The sequence below is a fragment of the Acipenser ruthenus genome, chromosome 42, assembly GCF_902713425.1.
Source record: "Acipenser ruthenus chromosome 42, fAciRut3.2 maternal haplotype, whole genome shotgun sequence".
Lineage (NCBI taxonomy): Eukaryota > Metazoa > Chordata > Actinopteri > Acipenseriformes > Acipenseridae > Acipenser > Acipenser ruthenus.
The window spans coordinates 9,527,122-9,547,727 of record NC_081230.1 but is presented as its reverse complement, the minus strand read 5'-3'; the positions used below and the strand labels follow the sequence as shown (position 1 = coordinate 9,547,727).

Sequence of the window (20,606 nt, the reverse complement as noted above, 5' to 3'; positions counted from 1 at the left end):
GGATCAATAGTGATCTACATACTGGAGGTCAAGTAAGGACACTCGTTAACCTGAACATGCACAAGGGATGTTAAAATCGTTTTGTGAGCTCGGAGAAGCGCAACGCTCGTCGCATTAACTTCACGCTCTCTGTACAGTGAGGTTGCAATGGGGGCCGTGCCCCTTAGTCAAAACAGGACCAAAGCCAGCTTGGAGCATGGTCAATATAACGCATAGGAGTCTTCAGAGCCAGGTCAGACTTGCGAGTGGAAAGCGCAGTGTAAGTGGTTGTTAATTTGCTGGCAGAGCGTGTGCATCGAGACGCATGTGCCCACAGCTTCAAAGCCAGTGTAATCAGTGGAATTGAATCCTTGTTTTTGTTCTGAACCGCGTCCAGCATCTCATTTCGGCTGATGTTTGGAGCTGAAGCCGTACGGCTGGCATTCTGGTGCTTTTTAATAATCTCCCCCCCCTGTTCTCTTAATTAGAAACAACCGCACAAAGAGTTTTGATTTGGCAGCTCGTGGATTTATTTATTTATTTTATTTTCATATGCGAGTCAAGAGCGCATGGGGAAACGATTAATGTGATTGAGACAGTGTTCTGTAGTGCTGTGCATTTTGAAAGGGAGCTGCGCTCTCTCTCGCTCTCTCTCTCTCTCGCTCTCTCTCTCTCTCTCGCGCGCGCGCTCGCTCGCTCGCTCTCTCTCGGCCCATGTGCTAAACTGTGGGATTTCTCCTCCTGTAAGGATGCGGTCTGTTTTCAGGGGTCACTGTGGGTTGCTGGGGAAGCCTGCTGGTCAGAAGGGCAATCTGTTCATCCAGAGGCCTGATTGTTGAAATTCCTGGCGCCTGCCTTGTCATTTTAGTACGGTAACTGACCAAGAGGAGTTATGAAGTGTGTGTGTGTGTGTCTCTCTATTAACACGTCTGTTTCTTTTGTTCTGATTTGCACACAGGCTCAGATCCAGCTCGACTGTGGGGATGACAACATCTGTGTCCCAGATCTCAAGCTCACAGTCCACGGGTAAGAAGCTTGCTCTCCGATCACAATCCCATCAGACTTTTACAAGCCTCTGCAGCCCCGCTGTCGCCACGATCACTGTGTACCGTACATTTTAATGATGTCATTGTCCAATTTGACTCATGACACCCAAACATTGGAACTGGCTCCATTTATTGAATAGTAATTCATCAGGTGTCGTTCTCTTTCTTTCCCGATCATTGTGCAGTGGAAGTTCAGCGGGAGGGAGGCTATGAGGTTCAGAGTGTAGCAGTCGAGTGAAGGCCTCAGCCGGAAAGTGTGTCTCCTAATGACATGCGCTGTAATATACAAACATGCAGACGTGGTGCAGAGAGCAGGTGGAAAGCACAATTACCAGCTGGTGCAGTCTGCCAAATTAGAAAAAAAAATGCATAGGGAGCAGGGAGGAAATCTTAAGATCAAAGTGACGGAAAAAAAATACTTAAGAAATCTGGTTGCTTTTTGAAGCCCTGGAAGGACTGTCAGCCAGTTTTGATTGAAGACATCTGGGTGCGTTCTCAAGATTAGCAGGTCTTATAAGATTAAGAAACGGAAAGAAATCGAGCAGCAGCAGCCCTTTGGAAGTGCTTACCCTGCACTCAAACCCGCTTTTTTGGGGGGGGGGATCTGATTTTCTTTTTTTTCACAGCTTGTCACCATTGCTAGGGTTAGTATTACCCAATACCAAAACATCTTCGTTGTACCATTTCACCCCAAAGCCCTTCCCAGTGTAATTCTGGGTTTGCTGTTTGTCAGGTACATCCAAGTAAGGCCATTGGGCCCATTTAAGGCTCTTTACCTGGGGTGGGGGCTCATTTAGAAGCACAGGATGTTTTGTTTAATGTTCCCAGTTTTAGCCTATTTGCAGGCTATTCCATGCAAGCAGCAGCTTCGACTTCTGTACAGCCCGGCAGCATGTGGGTGCTTGGCAAGAACAGTCAAAATAGAGAAGCAGCTTTTGAAATGAAATGTCATCTGAGAAGCGGCTGGGTGATTTCATTCCACTTCAGCGATGTTGAAATTCCACATTGTATTTTTGGAACTTTCCCCCAGAGTGCTGTTGACGTTCGGAAACTAGTAACAAGACACCTTTTTTTTAAATGAACAAGTTTCTCTTGCTGCGTGTGTAACCGTTTTTACCCCTCCTGAAACAGTCTAAAGGCAGGGCTCCCCAGCCAGCCAGCCCTATGAAAAGTCTCCATTCCGTTGCTTCCTCTGGCCTTCTTTATGAGGGTCTGTGTAATTGGAATCAGCTGCTTGTGCCTCATATGGAATCTTTTTATGTTCTGTTGCTCAGACACATGCTACACTGTAAAACTGTGTGCTGATGGCTTGTTTCTTTGTGTGCTGCTGTGCGCTGTCTTGACTGGGTCCTCTCTCCTCTGTCTGCAGGGACAGGAAGGAAGTGCACCTCGGGGATGACAACTCTCTGACGCTCACCTTCAACGCCTGCAACGAGGGAGAGGGCGGGGCCTATGAGGCGGAGCTCTACGTGGTTCCGCCCCCAGAGGCCGACTACAGCGGGATCGTGCGAAACAACGAGGTGGGAGCACAGCTGGGTTATTCTTTTATATAACAGAGATGTCGCCTGGTGCGGTTTGGCTGGTTCTGTGGGGTTTTACAGGGATGGGAGGGAAAGACTCCCATTGCATTGCAATTTGATCCATTCCTGGTTTTACAAAGAATTTAAGAAGATGCACCTCAGCTTGTTGCCGTTACACACTGCAACTAATCAAGCTCCTGGTAAAACCTGGAATGGGTCAAACTGCTATGCAATGGGAGTCTTATTCCTAGCCATGTTTTATCATGAGACATTACACACCACATATTAACTTGTTATAAATCACAAAACTGAACTACTTTTAAACAGAACAGTTATTTTAATCTTTTTGATCTATGTCGTATGATCTATACACAACATAAGAATTTTGATTTGTCCTTTTTACTGTGTTGTCTTTTCACACGTGTGATTTTAATGTCGGTGTTTTGTGTTGCAGAGCTTGTCCCAGCTCGCCTGTAGCTACGAGACTGAGAACCAGACCCGAGTGGTGATCTGTGACCTGGGGAACCCCATGCGGTCCGGCACCAGCGTAAGTGTGCCAGCCTCTTACTGGGCCGCTGGACTTTGTGATGAAGGAGTCTATAGGTTTCAAAAGGGTCAGAATAAACAAGATCAACAACATCTGCCTTATTAATGTGGACTGAATATTTCCATCTCTGTAGTTTTGAAGATTGAGTTTGATATCAAGACTGGTATTGCATAGCAGTTTCACCCCTTCCAGGTTTTAATATGTGCTTGATTTTGATCTCTGGTGTGTTTTAATGGATCAAACTGCTGTGCAACAGGAGGCTTATTTCCATCCCTCAACTGTGTGATCAAGAACGTGTTTTTAGCAACAAGAACAAGTTCTAGCAAATTTAACTGAAATCAGGAACTTAGAAAAAAAAATAAAAATAAAATAAAGTTCTCTAATCTAAGGAAGGTGTCTGATTCTCAGGAAGGCGGCAGCAAGCAGCCATGCTGGGAGGAAGCTGCTGCCTGTTTTAAATATAGACTCCACCGGGGCTGCTGAGCGAACGCTGGCTTCCTTAGGGAAAGACATGAGAGCGCATCCTGTATGTGAGAGAGACCGAGAGAGCGCTTTGGATTGAGCAGCATTGCCTCTGCTCCTCTCTGGTCCTGTTTCCGTTTGTGTGCTGGATCAGTCTGGGATCCCACTTTGTATTTCCAGGAGTGGGAGTGGGGGCTGCATTCACTGGTATGGCCCACTTCTCCACCACACTTTTACCAGGGTCGCTTTCATTTTATTTTATTATCTCTTCAAACTGGAATTCGAAGTGGATGCCGGAAGAATTATTATTTTATGTAATTTTGTTTTAAGTTCATGAATGCATGAGGTGGGGGGGTGAGGGGGAGGAATAGGCCCCTTGAAATGAAAGCTGCAGTATGTGTTTCAAGGGAATTTGCGTTTCCAGTTGTGCGAAACGGTTCGAGGAAGCCAGTCTGGATCTAGCAAGAATTCAGTCAAGAACCACGACCCAGGAGTTTAAGAGAAAGCTACAATGTGTGTGTGTGTGATGCAACACTATTAGGAATGGCAGTGCATCTTGATTTTACTGTATCTAAACTGTGGCAAAATATAAAAAAACATTGTCTAGACAGGCAGCCCTCCCTAGTCTAACAGTGTAGCCGAGGGGAAGCTGAAGGGAGAGAAACTTGCATTTCCCTCACAGTCAGGTGTGAAACAGCTGCAGCAGGAGACGGGACAAAGTTTAAATAAAATAAAAAAGCGTGTGGGACCGTGGCGGTGTTGCTGAGCCAGCTGGTCTGTTTCAGCGCTGCTCTCGCTGGGATGCTGTTCCAACACTTCTTCACCCTCCCCTCCTCTCTCCACAGCTCTGGGGGGGTCTGCGTTTCACTGTGCCGCACCTGAAGGACTCCAAGAGGACCGTGCAGTTCGACTTCCAGATCAGAAGGTAAGCGGGACGACGCAAATGGTTTAGTCCACTTCAACCGGACTCCACTTCAGTGCTAGAAAATTCCCCAGGAACTGAACTAAACGAGTCTCAATTGCAGCGTACCAATGGGAAGATCCGGTTAATTTTAGTTTAGCTGATCTGGTCAAGTTAGACTGATCAAGGGAACTAATCCATAGACCGATATATGGAAAATGTAGAACAGAGCTTCAGACGATTTTGAAGAAACACTTTCTGTGCGCTGCAGTGCAAATATAATCGTACCACATTATTTACATTCCCTCCATTGTTTTTCTGACAAATATTCTACTGCCTTTGATTTCCATGTCTGCTCCTGCTTCATTTCCTCCTCTGTGTGTGTGTGTGTGTGTTTCTTTGTTCCAACCCATGACTCATTGTTCCAGACAGCTTTGTGGGTCATGGCTGGAGCTTCCTCTGCCTGACTGCCTGTGCCAAGCGCTGTGCCCCAGAGAAGGAGCCCAGGAGAGAGGAGCACTGCCCCGACCAGAGCTGGGAAGAGGCTATGCTATTGCAGTTGTAAAATTTGAAGTTTGTTTTTTTTTTTTTTTTTTTTTCTGCAGTAAAAACGAGATGAATTCCCGCAGTGAAGTCGCTGCGTACAAGCTGGAAGTCGCAGTGTTGGCAGAGGTCATCTTCCAGGGGTGAGTTCCACTATCAATAATACAATTCTTTAATTGAACACAAGCTGCTGCAGAGACTTGCTGTGATACTGAAGCCGCAGTTCAATGGAACATATACGGGAGCGTTTTTAAAGACATTGGGGAAAGCCTTCTAGTCAAAACGTTTCTCAAAATAATTACTATTTAGTTAGAATCTTTCACTTGGTAATACTGCATGTAAAGCTCAATCAAGGACTGAACTAAAAGCAGTTCTTAAACACAGGGGAGTAATGGGAGGGACCACTCTACTACAGTAAGGTGGGTTTCTGATTCCAGTCTGGCTCTGTTTTAAATGTGTGGTCAAAGCTGGCTCTTCCAGTCCAGGTCTTTGTTCCAAACCCTGTTCTAAAATGTTTAATGGAACCAATTAAACCTCCATCCAGACCCTGAAGTCGTTCATGGTCTCATTTTACCTGTTAAACCCTGGAGTGGAGTGTCCCTCCAGGACCCCTGCTCTATATAGTGGAGGCATCATACAAAGGAATATGCATTGCAATGAAAGACTAAGAATGTACTGTAGGTCACAAGACCGGGGCTTTCACGCTACTGACCCCTGAACGGATATTATATTGAGAGATGATGCAGAGCTGTCTTGGGAGGCAGTTGTATGTTTGATGGGTTCAGTGGTTAAGAGGGTAAAGGATGACTGTCATGAGCTGTCTTGTGCTGGCTGACCTCCTCTCTTTCTTTTTCTTTTTTTCTTTCTCTCTTTCTCGTCAGGGTGTCCAAGCCGGAGAACGTGGTCTTCCCGCTGGTTAACTGGAAGGCCAGCAAGCGTCCTGTGATGGAGCAGGACATCGGGCCGCTGGTCAGGCATGTGTATGAGGTGAGGAGGGAGGGAGGGAGGGAGCCCTGCTCTGGGCAGCCCAGAGTGAAAGGGCGGTCTGCAGTTTGACTGCTGGATTAGTGACAGACATTTTGTTTGAGGTTATGTTCTTGCCGTTCGACCACCTTGACGTCGCTGTCGCTCTCTCTTCACAGATGGTGAATAACGGCCCCAGCTTGATAAGCCATGCCGTCCTGGAGCTGAACTGTCCAATGAAGATTCAGAGTCACCAGCTGATGTACCCTGTGGAGGTCTTTACCCACGGACCCCTCAACTGCACCACCAACAACACCATCAACCCCTTCCAGGTCAAGGTAGGTCACTCCTCCGCCCTGCACTCTGCTGTCAAACGTAAGGGTCAAACCCTCCAATGATCAGGATCTCAAACTGCCTGTCGCCTACACACACTGTGGCTAATGCAGCTTGTATCAAAACCTGGAATGGCTGTGCAATAGGAGTCTTATTGCCATCCCTGTTACATTAAGGGCTGGTTTTACAGATTCTATGCGACTCGTGTAGTAGGTTGAAAGGAATCGTGTTTGGGTGTAGAATTCCAAAGAACTGTCAGATACACCGTTCTCCACATGCACAGGAAAGCCGCGTGCGAGCAACAGGAACGGTGGCAGGCGAATGCGGTTTGCCATCCCAGGAGATGATCAATCTCCTCTCTGACCTTCACAAAGGAGCGCTGTCTTGTACAGGAGGGATTGTCTAAACTGTTAACAAGCTATCCTGGTCCGCTTCCCGACACCTACCTTTTAATAAATCTCCTGAGGCTTTTTTTTTTTTTTTCTTTATTCAACCGTGAAACTTTTGCTCCTTCCCGAGGAGTTATAACCCTCTTGATTGAGGGGGGCGGACGGTGTGCTCTAAGCAGGTCCAGATGGGTGAAGGAGACCCTGCCTGTGCAAAGACTTTTTCTTTAGGAACTATTTTGCAGAGTCCCTGCCTGGCTTGCTGGCACACCAGACTCCCTGAACCCAGGTCCTGTAGTTTTATTAAACTGGCAGCATAAGAAAGAAACCGTATGTGCCAACATAGTGTGCAAAAAAAAAAAACTGTACAGTGATCAAAGTCTTTACAACAGCTACAATATTGCACTTGCAGAACGCATTTAAATTTTACCGCCGCAAATATTATTAAACAAATAGTTTTTAATAAAACATGTAATTTTTGAAAACGAACCAAGAAATGCCTTTTAAACGAGATTTTAAAACCGGGACAGGCTCTGCTTGTCTGACCAAAGGAGGTAAGGAAGAGAATGTCCTTTTCAGAGGGATGCTACGTTACAACATTTGTAGGAATCGCTGCAAGAGACGTGTTGGCTTCGCAGACCCCCGTTAGCGCTGCTATTGGGCTGCCTTACTGTCGGGGCGCCTGGATTAGTGCTGGTCAGGTTCTGTACAAACCAGCCACGTATCTTTTTGTGTATTTATAAGTTGTGACGAGTTGTTTCAGAATGCACTTTGGACAAGTGTGTGTGTGTCGCTGTAGCGTGGGAAGAGCGTGGGGGTTTGTCAGGAGGAGATGGTGTTGGTTTTCTCTGGGATTCGCCCTGCTCCCCTCGCTTCTCTTCCCTTCCCTCTCCTCAAGGAGTTGCCTCGCTCAAACAAAGGAAGTTTGGAAAGCAACCTTCCAGATGTTTGTGTGACATTTCCTCTCCTCTCGCTCTCTCGCGCTCTCTCTCTCTCTCGCTGAAAAGCAAATATTGTACAGGCAGTCTGTTTTAAGGAAGGAGGAAGCCTGTGTACTTGATCCTAAATCAGTGTATTGGACCTGCTAAGAGTCACTAATTTTAGGATCTGATGGAACAGAAGCCCAGAATGGATCTAAAGGGCCAGGGCTGTTCCCCTCGACACACTTCCCTCTACACAAGCTTGTAGTAAAACCTGGAGTCTTACTTCCTTCCCTGTGGGTTATGAGGAATGATTGGACGCGATTGCAGCTGGAGACGGACGGACTCGACTCACTGCTGTTTCTTTAACCCTTTGTGTTCCAGCTGAACCACTCTCCCACGGAGCAGACCCCCACCCTCACCCCCGGCCCCGAGCACTACATCCAGAAACGGGACGCCCCGCGGGACGCTCTCTCTGAAATGGACACGCTGGTGAGTGTGGGTGGCGGGACACTGGGTAACCCATTCAAACAGCTTGGAGCGACAGCCCCTGAAACAGCAGGAATCTGGGACTGGAAGTTCAAGAATAGGGCTGCTGTTAAACCTATTATTATTATTATTATTATTATTATTATTATTATTATTATTATTATTATTATTCAGGGCTGGGCTTGCATGAAACCTGTTTAAATAAGTATTGGTAATGGCCATAAGAGAAATAATAATGATATTAACCATAGTTTTAATATTATATGCTCTGAACACACTATGAGATTTGTTTCATCTGAAGTTAAACAAACAGCTTATTAAGTGTTTTAATAAAGCGCCTCCTCCTTCTCTTCTCCTGACCCCTCGCGTGTCGTGTGGAACAGGATGGGGGGGGGGTCTTGCTCTATGGAATCACATGGTTTTGGTTGGGGGGTGGGGGCGGTCAGTGACACATTTATTTTGGGTTTATGAGCCCCCCCCCCCCCCCCCCCATGCTCGTGCCCTCAAGGTCATTTGTTTTATTGCACCTTCTCTTTTTTTTTTTTTTCTTTATCGCTCGACAAATAAAAGCAGCCGGATGTTGACTCTGAGGTGCTTGACGGGGGGTGGAGGGGGGTGTTTAATGAGCTGTTTCCTTTTTAAAATATAACCTCGATCTCCTTGCTGAAACGCTCTCAAGGTACACCAGAACCAGGCTTATCCCATTGCTGCAAGCGACGTTTGAGAAACCCGGACACACACACACACCCGGACACACAGATGTATAAGCAAAGTGAATCCGTCTCTAAGCCCTTTTTTTATTGTTACAACATTTAATTTTTATACTGAAAGCAAACCTAAAGTCACTCCTATGATAATAGAAAGCCCTTCACTAAAACTACCGCTCCACAAGGGACTAGATTCATTCAGCCAGGCTTTTACTCCAGTGCGAAAGAACTGAGCAAGAACAACAAACTATTGTTTCTAAACTAGAACACCACAGGGAGTACATTCAGACACTACACACATGCATACACACAGAGAAGCCCTTTTATAAGCCTTTGAATCACTTCATTGACATTTTGTTCTGGACGTAGTTAGAGAGTGCTGCGCACTTACTGCCCCCTCCCCTGTAACAGCGCAGTTTCGACAGCCCTGTAATTGAGTCAGGTGTGTTTGCACAGGTGAGCTGGTCCCAGTGCTGTACCTTCAATCAGCAGTAATTACACAGAGCTTGATGTCTTTATGACACAGGAGCTTTTGATGTCAGAGCTAATGGGGACACTTTAGGTCTGTTTTACACGTGTGGTGGAGAGGGCCCAGCAATCTCTGGTCCAATCGCAATAAATGAGCTCCCTGTTGTCGGGCAGACAGTAGCTCCATTGATGCTGCTGTGAGTCGCTCTCACCTGATGTCTCGCTCTGTTACCTGCACCGTGAACAAGACCCCACCTGGGAACACAAACCCCTTCCTTTTATACTCAAAGCTTAAGGAGTTTAAAGTTGTTGATATATTTAATGTTATATATATAGTATCCGGTCATCCAAATGGTCCTTGTGTACCTTCAGGGGTTAAACAAGGATGATTAAACAGTATTGCTAATCTTTAGTGATGTCATTTCCATCTGATACATGCTGTCTGGTATTTCGGATGGCTGGATTGCATCAGACTCCACTATACTTCACAGCTTTTTTTTTTTAATGGTCAGTACTCTTGGAAAGGAGTTGCTAGGGGTCATGTTTTGAAGTGTGGGTTTGCCTTTAGCTCAGCAGCAGATGGTTCCAATTTATTTTGCCCCGGCCACGCACCATTACATTCTTATTAATCCAGAAGATTGCGTTGGAGGCTTTGAGAACCAGAGAATTTTTGGAATGTCCAGTACGGCTGGCTGCCTTGCAGTCGGGTACGGTGCTTTCCCCTGGCCTTGAGTATCGTCGCATTTCTCCAAACAAACAGCCCCCTGGGGCCAGGTTTTAATTAATGGGCCAGTCTCAATTAGCCCCCCCCCCCCCCCCCCAGTCTCTGGCTGGATCACACCAGGCCCCGGTCTCCCAGGATCGGGCAGGATGCTCTGAGCGAAGCTGGCCCTTCGTTAGCTTTTGATGTCGATGCCCTGGTCTTGCCTTATATAGTCTGGAGTGTTACTGCTCATAAGAGACTGGGTTAATTGTGTGTGTGAACGTGATGATTTTTTTTTTATATTCGTGCCAGGAATACAGTTACAAAGAGAATGATCACATGAGGAATTCTCAGATTCCATTCTGCTCGATTCCTGAATTGGTGAATTAGGGCAAGAAGAAATCGAGGGCCTGTGAACTTAAGCCATTCTAACCCTAAACATATTGGAATCCTTCCGTCACTTAATTTGAGAAAAATTACAGCTGCATTTAACTGTGTACGGGGAAACAGTGAAGACATATGGAGTGTGAAATAAATTGGGCTGCCCTGGACGCTCTCTGCTATGCAAACACAGAGAGTTTAAAACCCCTGTAATCTGCACGCATGTCTTTCAGAACGGTTTAACGCTCGGGCACAGTTCTGATGTTTTAAAGACCAAACCATCACGTTGCTGCGTGCTGTCCTTGCTCATGCCCCCTGTCTGTCTGTCTGTCTGTCTGCAGAGCTGCTCCCAGGTGGACTGTCTGAAGCTGCGCTGTGAGGTGGGGCTGCTGGAGAGGGGCACCAGCGCGGTCCTGGAGGTGCGATCCCGGATCTGGGCAGAGACCTTCACTCAGGTATGGCAGCACCTGCAGAGAGACAGCACTGAGCATATAGGGGAGGGGAGGGGGGGGTGACGAGCGGGATTCTGGGTAATGTAGTTTTTGTGGTGCACAGCCAGGGCCCGCTGGTTTCAGCAGCTTGCGTGTAGCCGTGTTTCTCCAGTGCAGTGTGTGTAATGTCGGCATTGAAAATACATTAGTTGGTGGTTTTTTTTTTTTTTTTTTTGTGGTCACAGCATAGGAATGTGTTCAGTGTTCTGTGTAGACCTCCACTGCTCCCCAGCTGCTGGTCTGCACTGCCCTCTGGTGGCTGCCTGGAGTTATTACTAAACTAGAGTTCAGAATGCCCTTTCTGTAGAGTGTTTTTTTAATGGCACAATGCACTGCACTAGCACTGAAAGCATAAGTAGCTTAAACTGTATTGCTAAAAGTTTTAATTAATATTGTCGACATGTCTCTTGCAGAGGAAGTATCGCCCCTACGTGCTGGAGTGCCAGGCTGCTTACAACGTCCTCAAAATGCCCTACGAAATCCTGCCCAGGACGTCCCCTAGTGGAGCAATACAGGCAAGTACACTCTGAGGTTAATTGCATACATGCCGTGATGTCTTTGCCCTCTCACAGTCTGTTGCACATTTTAAAACTGCAGTCGTTTTTATTACAAACTCCATTGGACTGCTTCTCGTTGTGGGTTATCAGTGACTACCAGCATTACAAATCTCCTTTTAAAACTTGAGCCTGTTTGGAAGCCTGCGCAGAAACGCACCCTAGTAACCAGTCAAGCAGTCATGAGCAGTGACACTCCAGACTATATAAGGCAGGACCACCCTGTGCGAGTGTCTTCACTGCCTAGCTAACCTGCATTTCGTTATCCTCCTCCCTCCCCCCCACCCCAGGTGAGCACGTCGGTGGTTTGGACCAAACCAGACAACCCGTACGCCGTGCCTCTGTGGATCATTATCCTGGCAGTCCTCGCAGGACTCCTGCTGCTGGCACTGCTCATCTATATATTATACAAGGTAAGTGACGGGGGGGTGGGGTGGGGGGCATCACCGCCCATTGAATTGAATGCAAAGGCAAACCGCAAGCCGCACTGTTCAAAGACGCCTTGCCGTTCAACTGAAGAGCAAGCTGTGCAGTCGAGAGGCAAGTACGAGTGTGATGCTGCTGTCAGTGAAGACTCCTCCGCCACACGGAGGAGGTGGATGAATTGGTGGATGCATGTTGTTTGCATATAGATATAGATCTATCTAAAAAATTTATTTTTTTCGCTAAATGACAAATCGTGAAATGTTGAAAAACAACATTCTTGGGCCAATAAAGTACAGTAATTTTATGTCACTTGTCCTTTTTTTTAATTTTTTTTTTTTTTAACTTCTTTCTTCCCCCCTCTTCCTCAGCTTGGTTTCTTCAAACGCTCCTTACCCTACGGCACCGCCATGGAAAAGGCCGAACTCAAGCCCCAGGCTGCGTCCGAGGCCTAAACAGCAGTAGGCCACTAAGACCAAAAAAAAAAAAAAAAAAAAAAATTTAAATGAAAAAAACATTCGAGTGAAACACTGCAGCGAGGAGGGAGACCACTGGAACTCAAAGACTGCACTAAACACAGCAAAAAAAAAAAAAAAAAAAACCCAAAATGAATGTTTTTCATTTCATTTTACGAGGGTGGGCAGGATGGGGAATACAAGCAAACGAATGCACGCGACTGGATTGGAGATCCGAGACTGAAATGAAAATGCAACCTGATCTGTACAGCGTTGCGTTGCACTCCTCCAGTCATGTGGATGGTCATGGGTGACCATTGTTTAGTTGGCTTTTTATGAACTGTTTCTGGCTGACCGTACCGACTGCAGTTTGTGTGCTTTTTTTTTTTTTTTTTAATTTGTGTACATTTTCTTTCATTTGATTTCATCCATATATATTTTGTGTGTGTATGTGATTTATTTGGTGCTAGAATTGGGCTGCCTCCCTCAGTCACTCAATTCAGGTAAGCCTGGGAAACTTGTCTCTGTATAACTGTGTAGTGAGCAGCAGTACAGAAACTTGCATTGCCAAGCAAAACGTAGGGATCCCTTCCCACTCCTCCTCCAGCCCTGCTTTCCATTAGCATTTCCCCAGCGAACTCCCTCCCTCCCTGACAACGCAGTCTTCCTGCCTGGCCTCCAGCAGTCCTGGCCCTGCTCAGAAGTCGCTGAGTGTTGGGACTGGTGCAGATTTTCCTGCCTTGCTGCAATTCAGAGACGCTTGTAAAGCCCAGACTGTTCCAATAGGGTACCCCTGTGCTGTTCCTGCACTGGCTGTTTTGTCTTGTTCTAAAGCCGTGTGGATTGGACTGAGGAGAGAGAGAGAGAGAGAGGACGTGTGTGCCTGACGGAGAGCGAAGTGGGGGTCTCTGCTCTTTGTTACAGGACTCCTGGAATGAACCACTCTGTTGGTTCTGCAGACTGGTGCTCAAAGTGCAAAAACAGGAGCCTGGATTAAATCAAAATTACAGCGCTGCCAAAATCATCCTCGGATTTAGAATCGATTTACCAAACCAGTATCGGATGAGAACAGAGTAGTGATCACTGCATTTGTTTAATGCTAGCAGCACTGCATAGTATGGCAAACGTCATCTACAGTGCCATTATATATATATATATATATATATATATATATATATATATATATATATATATATATATATATATATATATATATATATATATATATATATATATATATAAACCTGGGGTAAGAATAGATATCGCAGCGCCATAAACTTTGATTTAACAAAGGTCACCCTGGAGAGGTGAGGGGTGCGTTTTCACAATCGCACCGAAAGTCCTGTCCGAACGCCACTGCTAGTAGCTGCAGCTTTTTCTTTTTTGTGTTTTTTTTGTGTTTTTTTTTTTTTTTTTTTTTTTTTTTTTCCTTTTAATGATTTTGGTAGGTTAGGTTTGATATTTAATTTAATCTGGGAAGTTTCCAGTACCTAGATGTACTCGCGGTCGACTCAGAAGACGCTGCTGCTTTTAAAACTGGTCTTAAGAGAAGTAGGTAGCTTTTTGGGTTACTAGATTAGATTGCAGCTTTTTAGTTCTGTAGCCGGACGGTAGAGAAGCCGGGTTACTGGGGAATCCCTGAACGGTGTTGTAAGTGCAATATATTTTACGTCAGAGACGTCATTCTAGCTTGGAGTGTGGAGGACTGACCCAGAGATGGCTTTCATTCCCGTCTTACAATGTACATTTGTAAAGATGCCAGTCCAGCAACGTTGCCCATCATAATCTCATCAGAAAACACACGTCACAGTCTGGTGGAAGGATTGACAATCAAGGAGAAGTAACTCCTGATCATATCAACACTAAAGTGCCATGATAACACTGCAGAACACAAGAACGTTCATGAACGAGAGGAGGCTGTCCGGCCCATCGGTGCTCGTGCGGTTTCCAATAGCCGTTAGGTCTTAAAACTTTGTCGTCGCGCTCGGTAGCCCATTGCGTACCCTCAAAGTCTTCTGTATCCTGCAGAGCCCGGTGCTGCTCAAGCTGGATGTTCAGAAGAGTCTAATTCTGAGTCTGCAGGTCTCTGCAATGAACTGAACTGGGTCGGTCCTCTCACGTTTTATTTAGGCTTCCTTGGTTTTTCTTCCCCAAGCAATTTCAAAAGTTGTAAATATGTATTGGTAGAGAAGAATATTTGAAGTGTGCCTTTTGAAAATTCAATGAAAAAATGAATTTCCTCTCCCCATATTGGGTGACACATATATATTTTATTTTGTTTTTCATTTTTTGTTGTATTTTACTGTTTTTTTTAACAAGCAAATAAAATTGATTTTGTACAAAAGCAAGTATGACCCATGGTGTTTTCAGAAGAATCTCTGCAGGAACGGTTTTCAAAAGTTAAATTGTTGCAGAACCATTATTTATTTTTTTGCCACCAAGAGATTTCTTTCAAACTCTTAATGTGGCAAAAATAGAGACGTTCATGTCTGTAAATTTGTCCGCTATGGTAGTTCCATTTAAAGTTAACTTCAGTAGTAAATATTTCATGTTGGGCTGTTACTTTTAGGTAAGATTCCCCATCATACAGCCCCATTGCAATAAGGTTTCTCCCAGGGTCCAGCAGATGTCAGTGTGGATGGTGCGTCTTGGTTTAGGACTATTTTTTTTGCAAATTGTATTTGTTAATCCCCAGAATTTCCAAATGTATAAAAGGTGTGGTCTGTATATTTAAATTGTGTTGATTTAAAAAAAAAAAAAAAAAGCTTTTTATGCCACCAAGTGCTTTTTCAAAACAATAAAGTTTTTAAACAAACAAAGTGTTCATTTATATTTTGGGGGGAGGTTTAAACCAAATTCAGTCCTGTGCTTAAAGTATTTAAAGACTGGAGGAAGAGCGTTCACATTGAACTGGCAGAATAATCCCATGACAGCAGCAGCATCTTGAGTTTCACAGTCGCCAGAGAGAGGGAGAGTTGCGTGCAGGCTGCAGGGAAGTGACCAGTCCCTCTCCTGCTCCTTCCTCCCCCTGAATCTCAGGATCTCCTGCGCTGGTCGAGGGAACAGGATTATGAGCAGGATCCCAATCCCTGTGGAGTTGGTGGTGTCCATATGTGGATTTAAAAGCCCATCTGTTTGGGAGCAGGTCGGGCACACAGAGGGGAACTCTGTCTCGCATTTTGGGTTTAGGCTGCAGTCACCCCTGGGCTAGGGTTGCATTTTTTTATTTTTTATTTAATGAAATTAAAGTTATTTTTACATCAGTTTTGTTTTGCTTTTTATTTATTTATAGAAGAAAAAATAGTGTTAACTTAACGCTGTGGCAAATGCTTTGTAGATATGATGACCTTTTTATATTGCAAGAGTTCAGGGCAGGATAGTTTTTGCCCTCGGAAACCTGTTTTCAGTTGCGTAAGACGCTCCCCCAGGTCACACACTGCATCCATGCCATGCAGGACAAAGGACGAGGGTCACCTTTAACTGAAGTATCGTAGGGTATAGCTGTAGAAATCATAATTTTTCTACTCCTGCATCCATTTTATATATTTTTTTTTGCATTAGTGGACCTCCACAGGATTTGATACTGACCCTTGTGTGTTTGTAAGTGCTCTTCTCAAGTTCAGAGTGTGTCTCACTCTCACGCACTCTTTGCTGTGTCACTGAGTGCGAGATAAAGTTAGAGGTAGCCACACTTAGAAACACGTAAATCACTGAATCTAAAAAAAAAAAAAAACAACAGATACGACCCTGATATTAACGCACGCAATCTGCTTGAACAGAACCTGTCCTGCTTTAAAACGTTTTGAATGCTCTGTCATTGACATTCTGAGTGTGAGATCTACACTAATCCTAAGCGAAGCTGCTGCTTGTAGATAGGCAGGCTCCAGTGGGGATGTGACTTGCAATGTACTTCACAGTGCTTTACAAACTGCTGCATAATCCATGCTGTTGTAAACAATTCGGATCATTGCCTCCTCAGCAGGACTTGTACTGGGGTCATCAACCAAGCTTACCGTGATAAAGGATTGTAGGGTGGTGATACGCTAAAGAAGGGTTAGTTTATGTGGTGGTGGGTTTTTTTTTAAAGATATAAGACCCTTTGCTCGACCCCAGGTAATCTGATCTGGGGTGCAGATTGTGACAGATAGCGGCCAGGGGCATTAAGCGGTTGCCCATCTGCTCCCCGTGGCCGGGTCATTCCGCTGGGCTGTGGCGGTGCTGGGACAGACACTCACTCTAGACAGGCAGTCGGGAGGGAAGCTCGGCACAGCGGCGGCCGCTGCTCCAGAGTTCTCTTCACTGTGGAACCCCGATCCAGCAGCCGCTCTCTCTCTCCCAGCCTGCACACCGCAGCCCTCACAGCCGCTCTGCGTGTTCGGTCTGCTCCGACTCCGAGACACGCGTGTTCGGGAGGGACCGTCTGCAAAAGGTAAGCGGCCACACGCTAATGATCCCACTGCATCAGGAAGCAGACGTATTGCAGGTATCAAGAACGTTTCTAAAATTCAACTTTAATACCATTAATTCAAGTTATTTTAGTCATACACTAAATTTTATACACACAATGTGTCTACAATATGTTTACTGTACACACAAAGCCACGGACTAGCATGACACATTAGTATGGACACAAATAAAACAGGAATTTGTTAATAAAGCATTTAGAAAGGACAACATAAAATTAAATAAAATAAAAACGTAACTTGCAGACTTCAGCGGATAGACACGTCAGTAAGTGACGTGTTCAGCTAATTGTTTCAGGTGAGAATGTGATCCGGCAAACCCTCGGTCAGGTTTGATTAAATGAGGACGCGCAGGTGCGGCTGCGGCTGCGCAGTGAGGTGTAACCTGCACCACGCCTCGGTCACAGCCAGATAACGGCGTTTTATAATTTAAAATAAACACGTATATTTAGGCTGTGTAGCTCCACAGGTTTATCCATCGCTCGATTATTGAATTCGTTTTTTTGGGGGTTTTTTTTAATTTTATTTAAAAAGTGTGGTCTGAATCTCTAGAAGGTAAGTTTTGTGATTTATCTTTTAACACTGTATAATAAATAAATTCGAATTTCGTCCGTCGCTTTTTAAAATAACCGAAACAGAAATAAACTAGTTTGAAAATTAGAAAATATATATATATATATATACTACTTTCAGAAATGTCTGTTTTTTCTTTATTTCAAACACTGTATCAGACATAGAAATAAGACACAATATAATTTGGTTCCAATCCGGGTTTAATCGGACACACCTGGGCTTGTTACCTGAACACACTGAAGCTAATCAAGCTCGTAGTAAAACCTTAAAACGGTGAAACTGCTGTGCAACAGGAGTCGTATTGCCTTCCCTGTTAGAACATGGAAACAGTGTGTTTAGATATAATATTTCGGGCTTAAATTCAGCCAGAACTGAGCTGCGGTAAATATCTCCGCACCTTGACTTCAGCCTCAGGCTGTTCTGTAGCGAAAACAATACAAAATACAGCTTCACTAGGCCTATAAATAATTATAAACATTTATTTTCACGATAATCTGGAAGTCCAGAGTCGCACCTGTAAACAAGGCTGATTCACGCATTTGTCTTCCAGAGTTTTACTGTATTTGAAGTTTGAAATTTTACCTAACTGGACTTTTTTATGTAATTTCCCAGTTGGCTGCAGAAACAGAAAAGCAAAACGCGTAAGAAATGCTTATAAAACCTGTCGAGGAAGTTGCTTTGATTTAAAATAAAATAAATAATTGCTTTGAATTGTATTTTTTAAAGATGTTTTTATATACATACTGTGTGTATTGAAAGTTAAACTGCTGTCCATCAGAAGGATCGACGTGAGAAGCTAACGCAGGCAAGATCCATTCAGGATGACGTCATGATGACGTCAGAATAGAATGGTTCCAAAGTGCCTCGTCTGAATTTAATTCGCGTTCTTTGTGCTTCCTGGCTGCATTTGTCCCACAGCAGTGATTTTATCCCACAGATACATTGTTTATATAATGCGTATCCTATATGTAATATGCGTTTTTGATTTTTTAAATAATGTAACACTTTGTTTTATGTGGTTCCCCCCCCCCCCCCCCCCCCCCCCCCATTTTTAGTTTTAGGACATTTTCCACCCTTATTTTTTTTTTCGAAAAGGTCATGCAACGCACTGATACCACCTAGTGGCCACTCTGTAGATAACAGGTACAGTGCTGCCCAGGGCTGGTATTATAGAAATCATGCCGTCAGTAGCAGCGCATCCACTCCCCTATACCGTGTAGAATTGAATTGTGCGCTTTTAACGTTCTAGACTTTGAACACGCTCTGTACCGCACGTGTGTGTGTGTGTGTGTGTGTGTGTGTGTGTGACGCTGTACCCCTGTTCTTGTCGCAGGGCTCTCCGCAGCGATGGACCCCTCTCACCACTCCGCGCTCCTCGTGGTCATTCTGGTCACCATGCTGCTGCTTCTGCTGGGAGTGGCTGTGCTGCTCCTGAACTACTGCAGGTGAGCCAGAGAGAGACTGCGGCTGTCAAGACTCCTGCTGCAGAGCGGTTTCACCCGGTCCAGGTTTTACTACCAGCTTGTGTAGGTAGCAAGCTCAGGTGCGTCTTGTTAAACCAGGAGTGGATCAAACTGCTCTGCAGTGGGAGTCCGTCGCTGTGAGGAAGTTACAAACTGTGCAAGTCCTGTAGAGGCTGTTTATGCAGCAGAGGGGTTGTAACGCTGGCTATCTGCTTCTTGTGTGACAGAGGGAAATGCCTCAAGAAGATGGGGAGATCTGCAACACCGAGGATGGAGTCCTTCAAAGACCAGGCCACCTCCACCCCCAGCCTGCAGGCCGTCCTGTCCCTGCTGAGCACGGGGAGCCCCGCGGCCCAGCCCAGCAACCGCACGGGCACCCGGCAGGAGGAGGAGTGGACTTCGGTCACGCTGACCAGCAGGAACCAGAGCGTGTGCCCTGGGGACCCCGGCACCAGAACCACCGAGAGGCGCTCTCTCCACAGCTGGACCCCCGAGCAGCAGCCGAGCCTCGTGAGCGGGGTGCGCAGGATCACAGAGTCTCCGATCGTGGGAGGGGATCTGACGCTGACTCGCCACCTCGCTGTTCCGCCCCGGCCCGACAGGCTCAGCTCCTCCATGAAGAGCAACTCCAGCCCCGAAACCCTCCCCGCGCCGGCTGAGTCTCCAGTGCTTGGGTCCAGCCACTCGCTCCGGGCTTCCAGCCTCCCCAGGCAGCTGAGCTGGAAGACCTCCTCCCGCGGTAGCCCGCTGAACAGCAAGCCCAGCGCAGACGATGTGGAGCAGGGGACAGCGAGGGGGGACCGGTCCAGCCTCCTGGAGCTCCTGGAGGGCACCCTCTCCAGACCCCGGCCCCGCTCCTGCTCTGGGCGGTTGGAGGAGGAGGAGGGAAGCCAGGTCCCATCAGAGCGGTCCTTGCTGGAGAGAGCCAAGGCTGGCTGCCAGCTGTTCCAGCCCAGGGCCTGGTTCATCTCCTGGGGGAGGACCCTGCAGGCAGAGTCCGTGCAGCAGGCGAACGCAGGCAGCCTGGATTCGGGGGTCGATGTCCTGGAGAACCGGCACAGGAGGGGAGGGAGGCAGGCCGGGGTCGCCGGACCCCCCAGGAGGACCTGTCCGGGCGGGGTCTCCACTGGCGAGGGGAATCGCAGAGCTCCTCTCTCGGGGTCTGGCCAGGAGCAGGAGCAGGAGCAGGAGGAGGTCGTGATCTCCCCCAGGGAGGCCGTGGTGACGTTTGGGATGCCACAGTTTGGGAACAAGAGGAGCCCGTGGCAGAAGTGGGAGGATCGACCCCTCATCGCGATCAACTGAGGATCGGAGAGGCTGGGGCTGAGCGCTCCAGAGATCTTGGATTCCTTATTGATGTGTTTGTCTGCAATCCAGGGGTTAAGATTGTTTGTTTGTTTTTTTAAAGTGTTCCTGATTTCTCTTGCACAGTCACACCAGCGTATTCCCCATGAAGGAGATGGATTGTAAATTCTAAAGGTGTTCCCTGTATCTCTGGACAGCGCGTTTACGAGGAGCAATGCAACAAACGGCCTGTCAAACTTGACTTGAATTCCGTCGGGGCAAATCTCTCTCTGTATCGTCACGCTGTATGCAAGAAGTGTTCTGAAAGGGAGAAACCTTTCTGTTTAGAAATTGTTCTTGTGTTCAAAATAATGCACTTAATATTTAAATGTCCAGTCTGCAATACACTTGTTTTTTTACATGTACTGTATGTCCATTAAGGTTATATTTAAACTTTTTAAAACATTTTTTACATGCTTTCCTATTTTTAATAAACTTCTTTTCCAAACAACTGTTCTTCCAGTGATTTCTCTTTTTAGAAATACAGTAATC

General features: G+C 46.1%; 2 protein-coding genes across 2 annotated transcripts in view; both read left to right on the top strand.

Moving 5' to 3' along the window:
* Positions 1-14,615, top strand: part of LOC117401124 (integrin alpha-5) — a 41,502-nt gene extending 26,887 nt beyond the window's left edge. The window contains exons 19-30 of the mRNA XM_059011367.1: positions 938-1,005; positions 2,395-2,545; positions 3,000-3,092; positions 4,400-4,479; positions 5,061-5,141; positions 5,880-5,985; positions 6,141-6,299; positions 7,985-8,092; positions 10,690-10,803; positions 11,253-11,354; positions 11,684-11,806; positions 12,188-14,615. Coding sequence (XP_058867350.1) covers positions 938-1,005; positions 2,395-2,545; positions 3,000-3,092; positions 4,400-4,479; positions 5,061-5,141; positions 5,880-5,985; positions 6,141-6,299; positions 7,985-8,092; positions 10,690-10,803; positions 11,253-11,354; positions 11,684-11,806; positions 12,188-12,271 — 1,269 coding nt within the window. The 3' untranslated portion in view covers positions 12,272-14,615. The remainder of the gene's footprint in view (positions 1-937; positions 1,006-2,394; positions 2,546-2,999; positions 3,093-4,399; positions 4,480-5,060; positions 5,142-5,879; positions 5,986-6,140; positions 6,300-7,984; positions 8,093-10,689; positions 10,804-11,252; positions 11,355-11,683; positions 11,807-12,187) is intronic.
* A 1,837-nt stretch (positions 14,616-16,452) lies between these two features.
* Positions 16,453-20,513, top strand: LOC131709244 (uncharacterized). Its single transcript, XM_059011504.1, has 3 exons — positions 16,453-16,700; positions 18,641-18,752; positions 18,998-20,513. Exons 2-3 carry the CDS (start codon positions 18,655-18,657, stop codon positions 20,073-20,075), a joined length of 1,176 nt encoding a protein of 391 aa, XP_058867487.1. The 5' UTR covers positions 16,453-16,700; positions 18,641-18,654; the 3' UTR covers positions 20,076-20,513.
* The last annotated feature ends 93 nt before the right edge of the window (positions 20,514-20,606 follow it).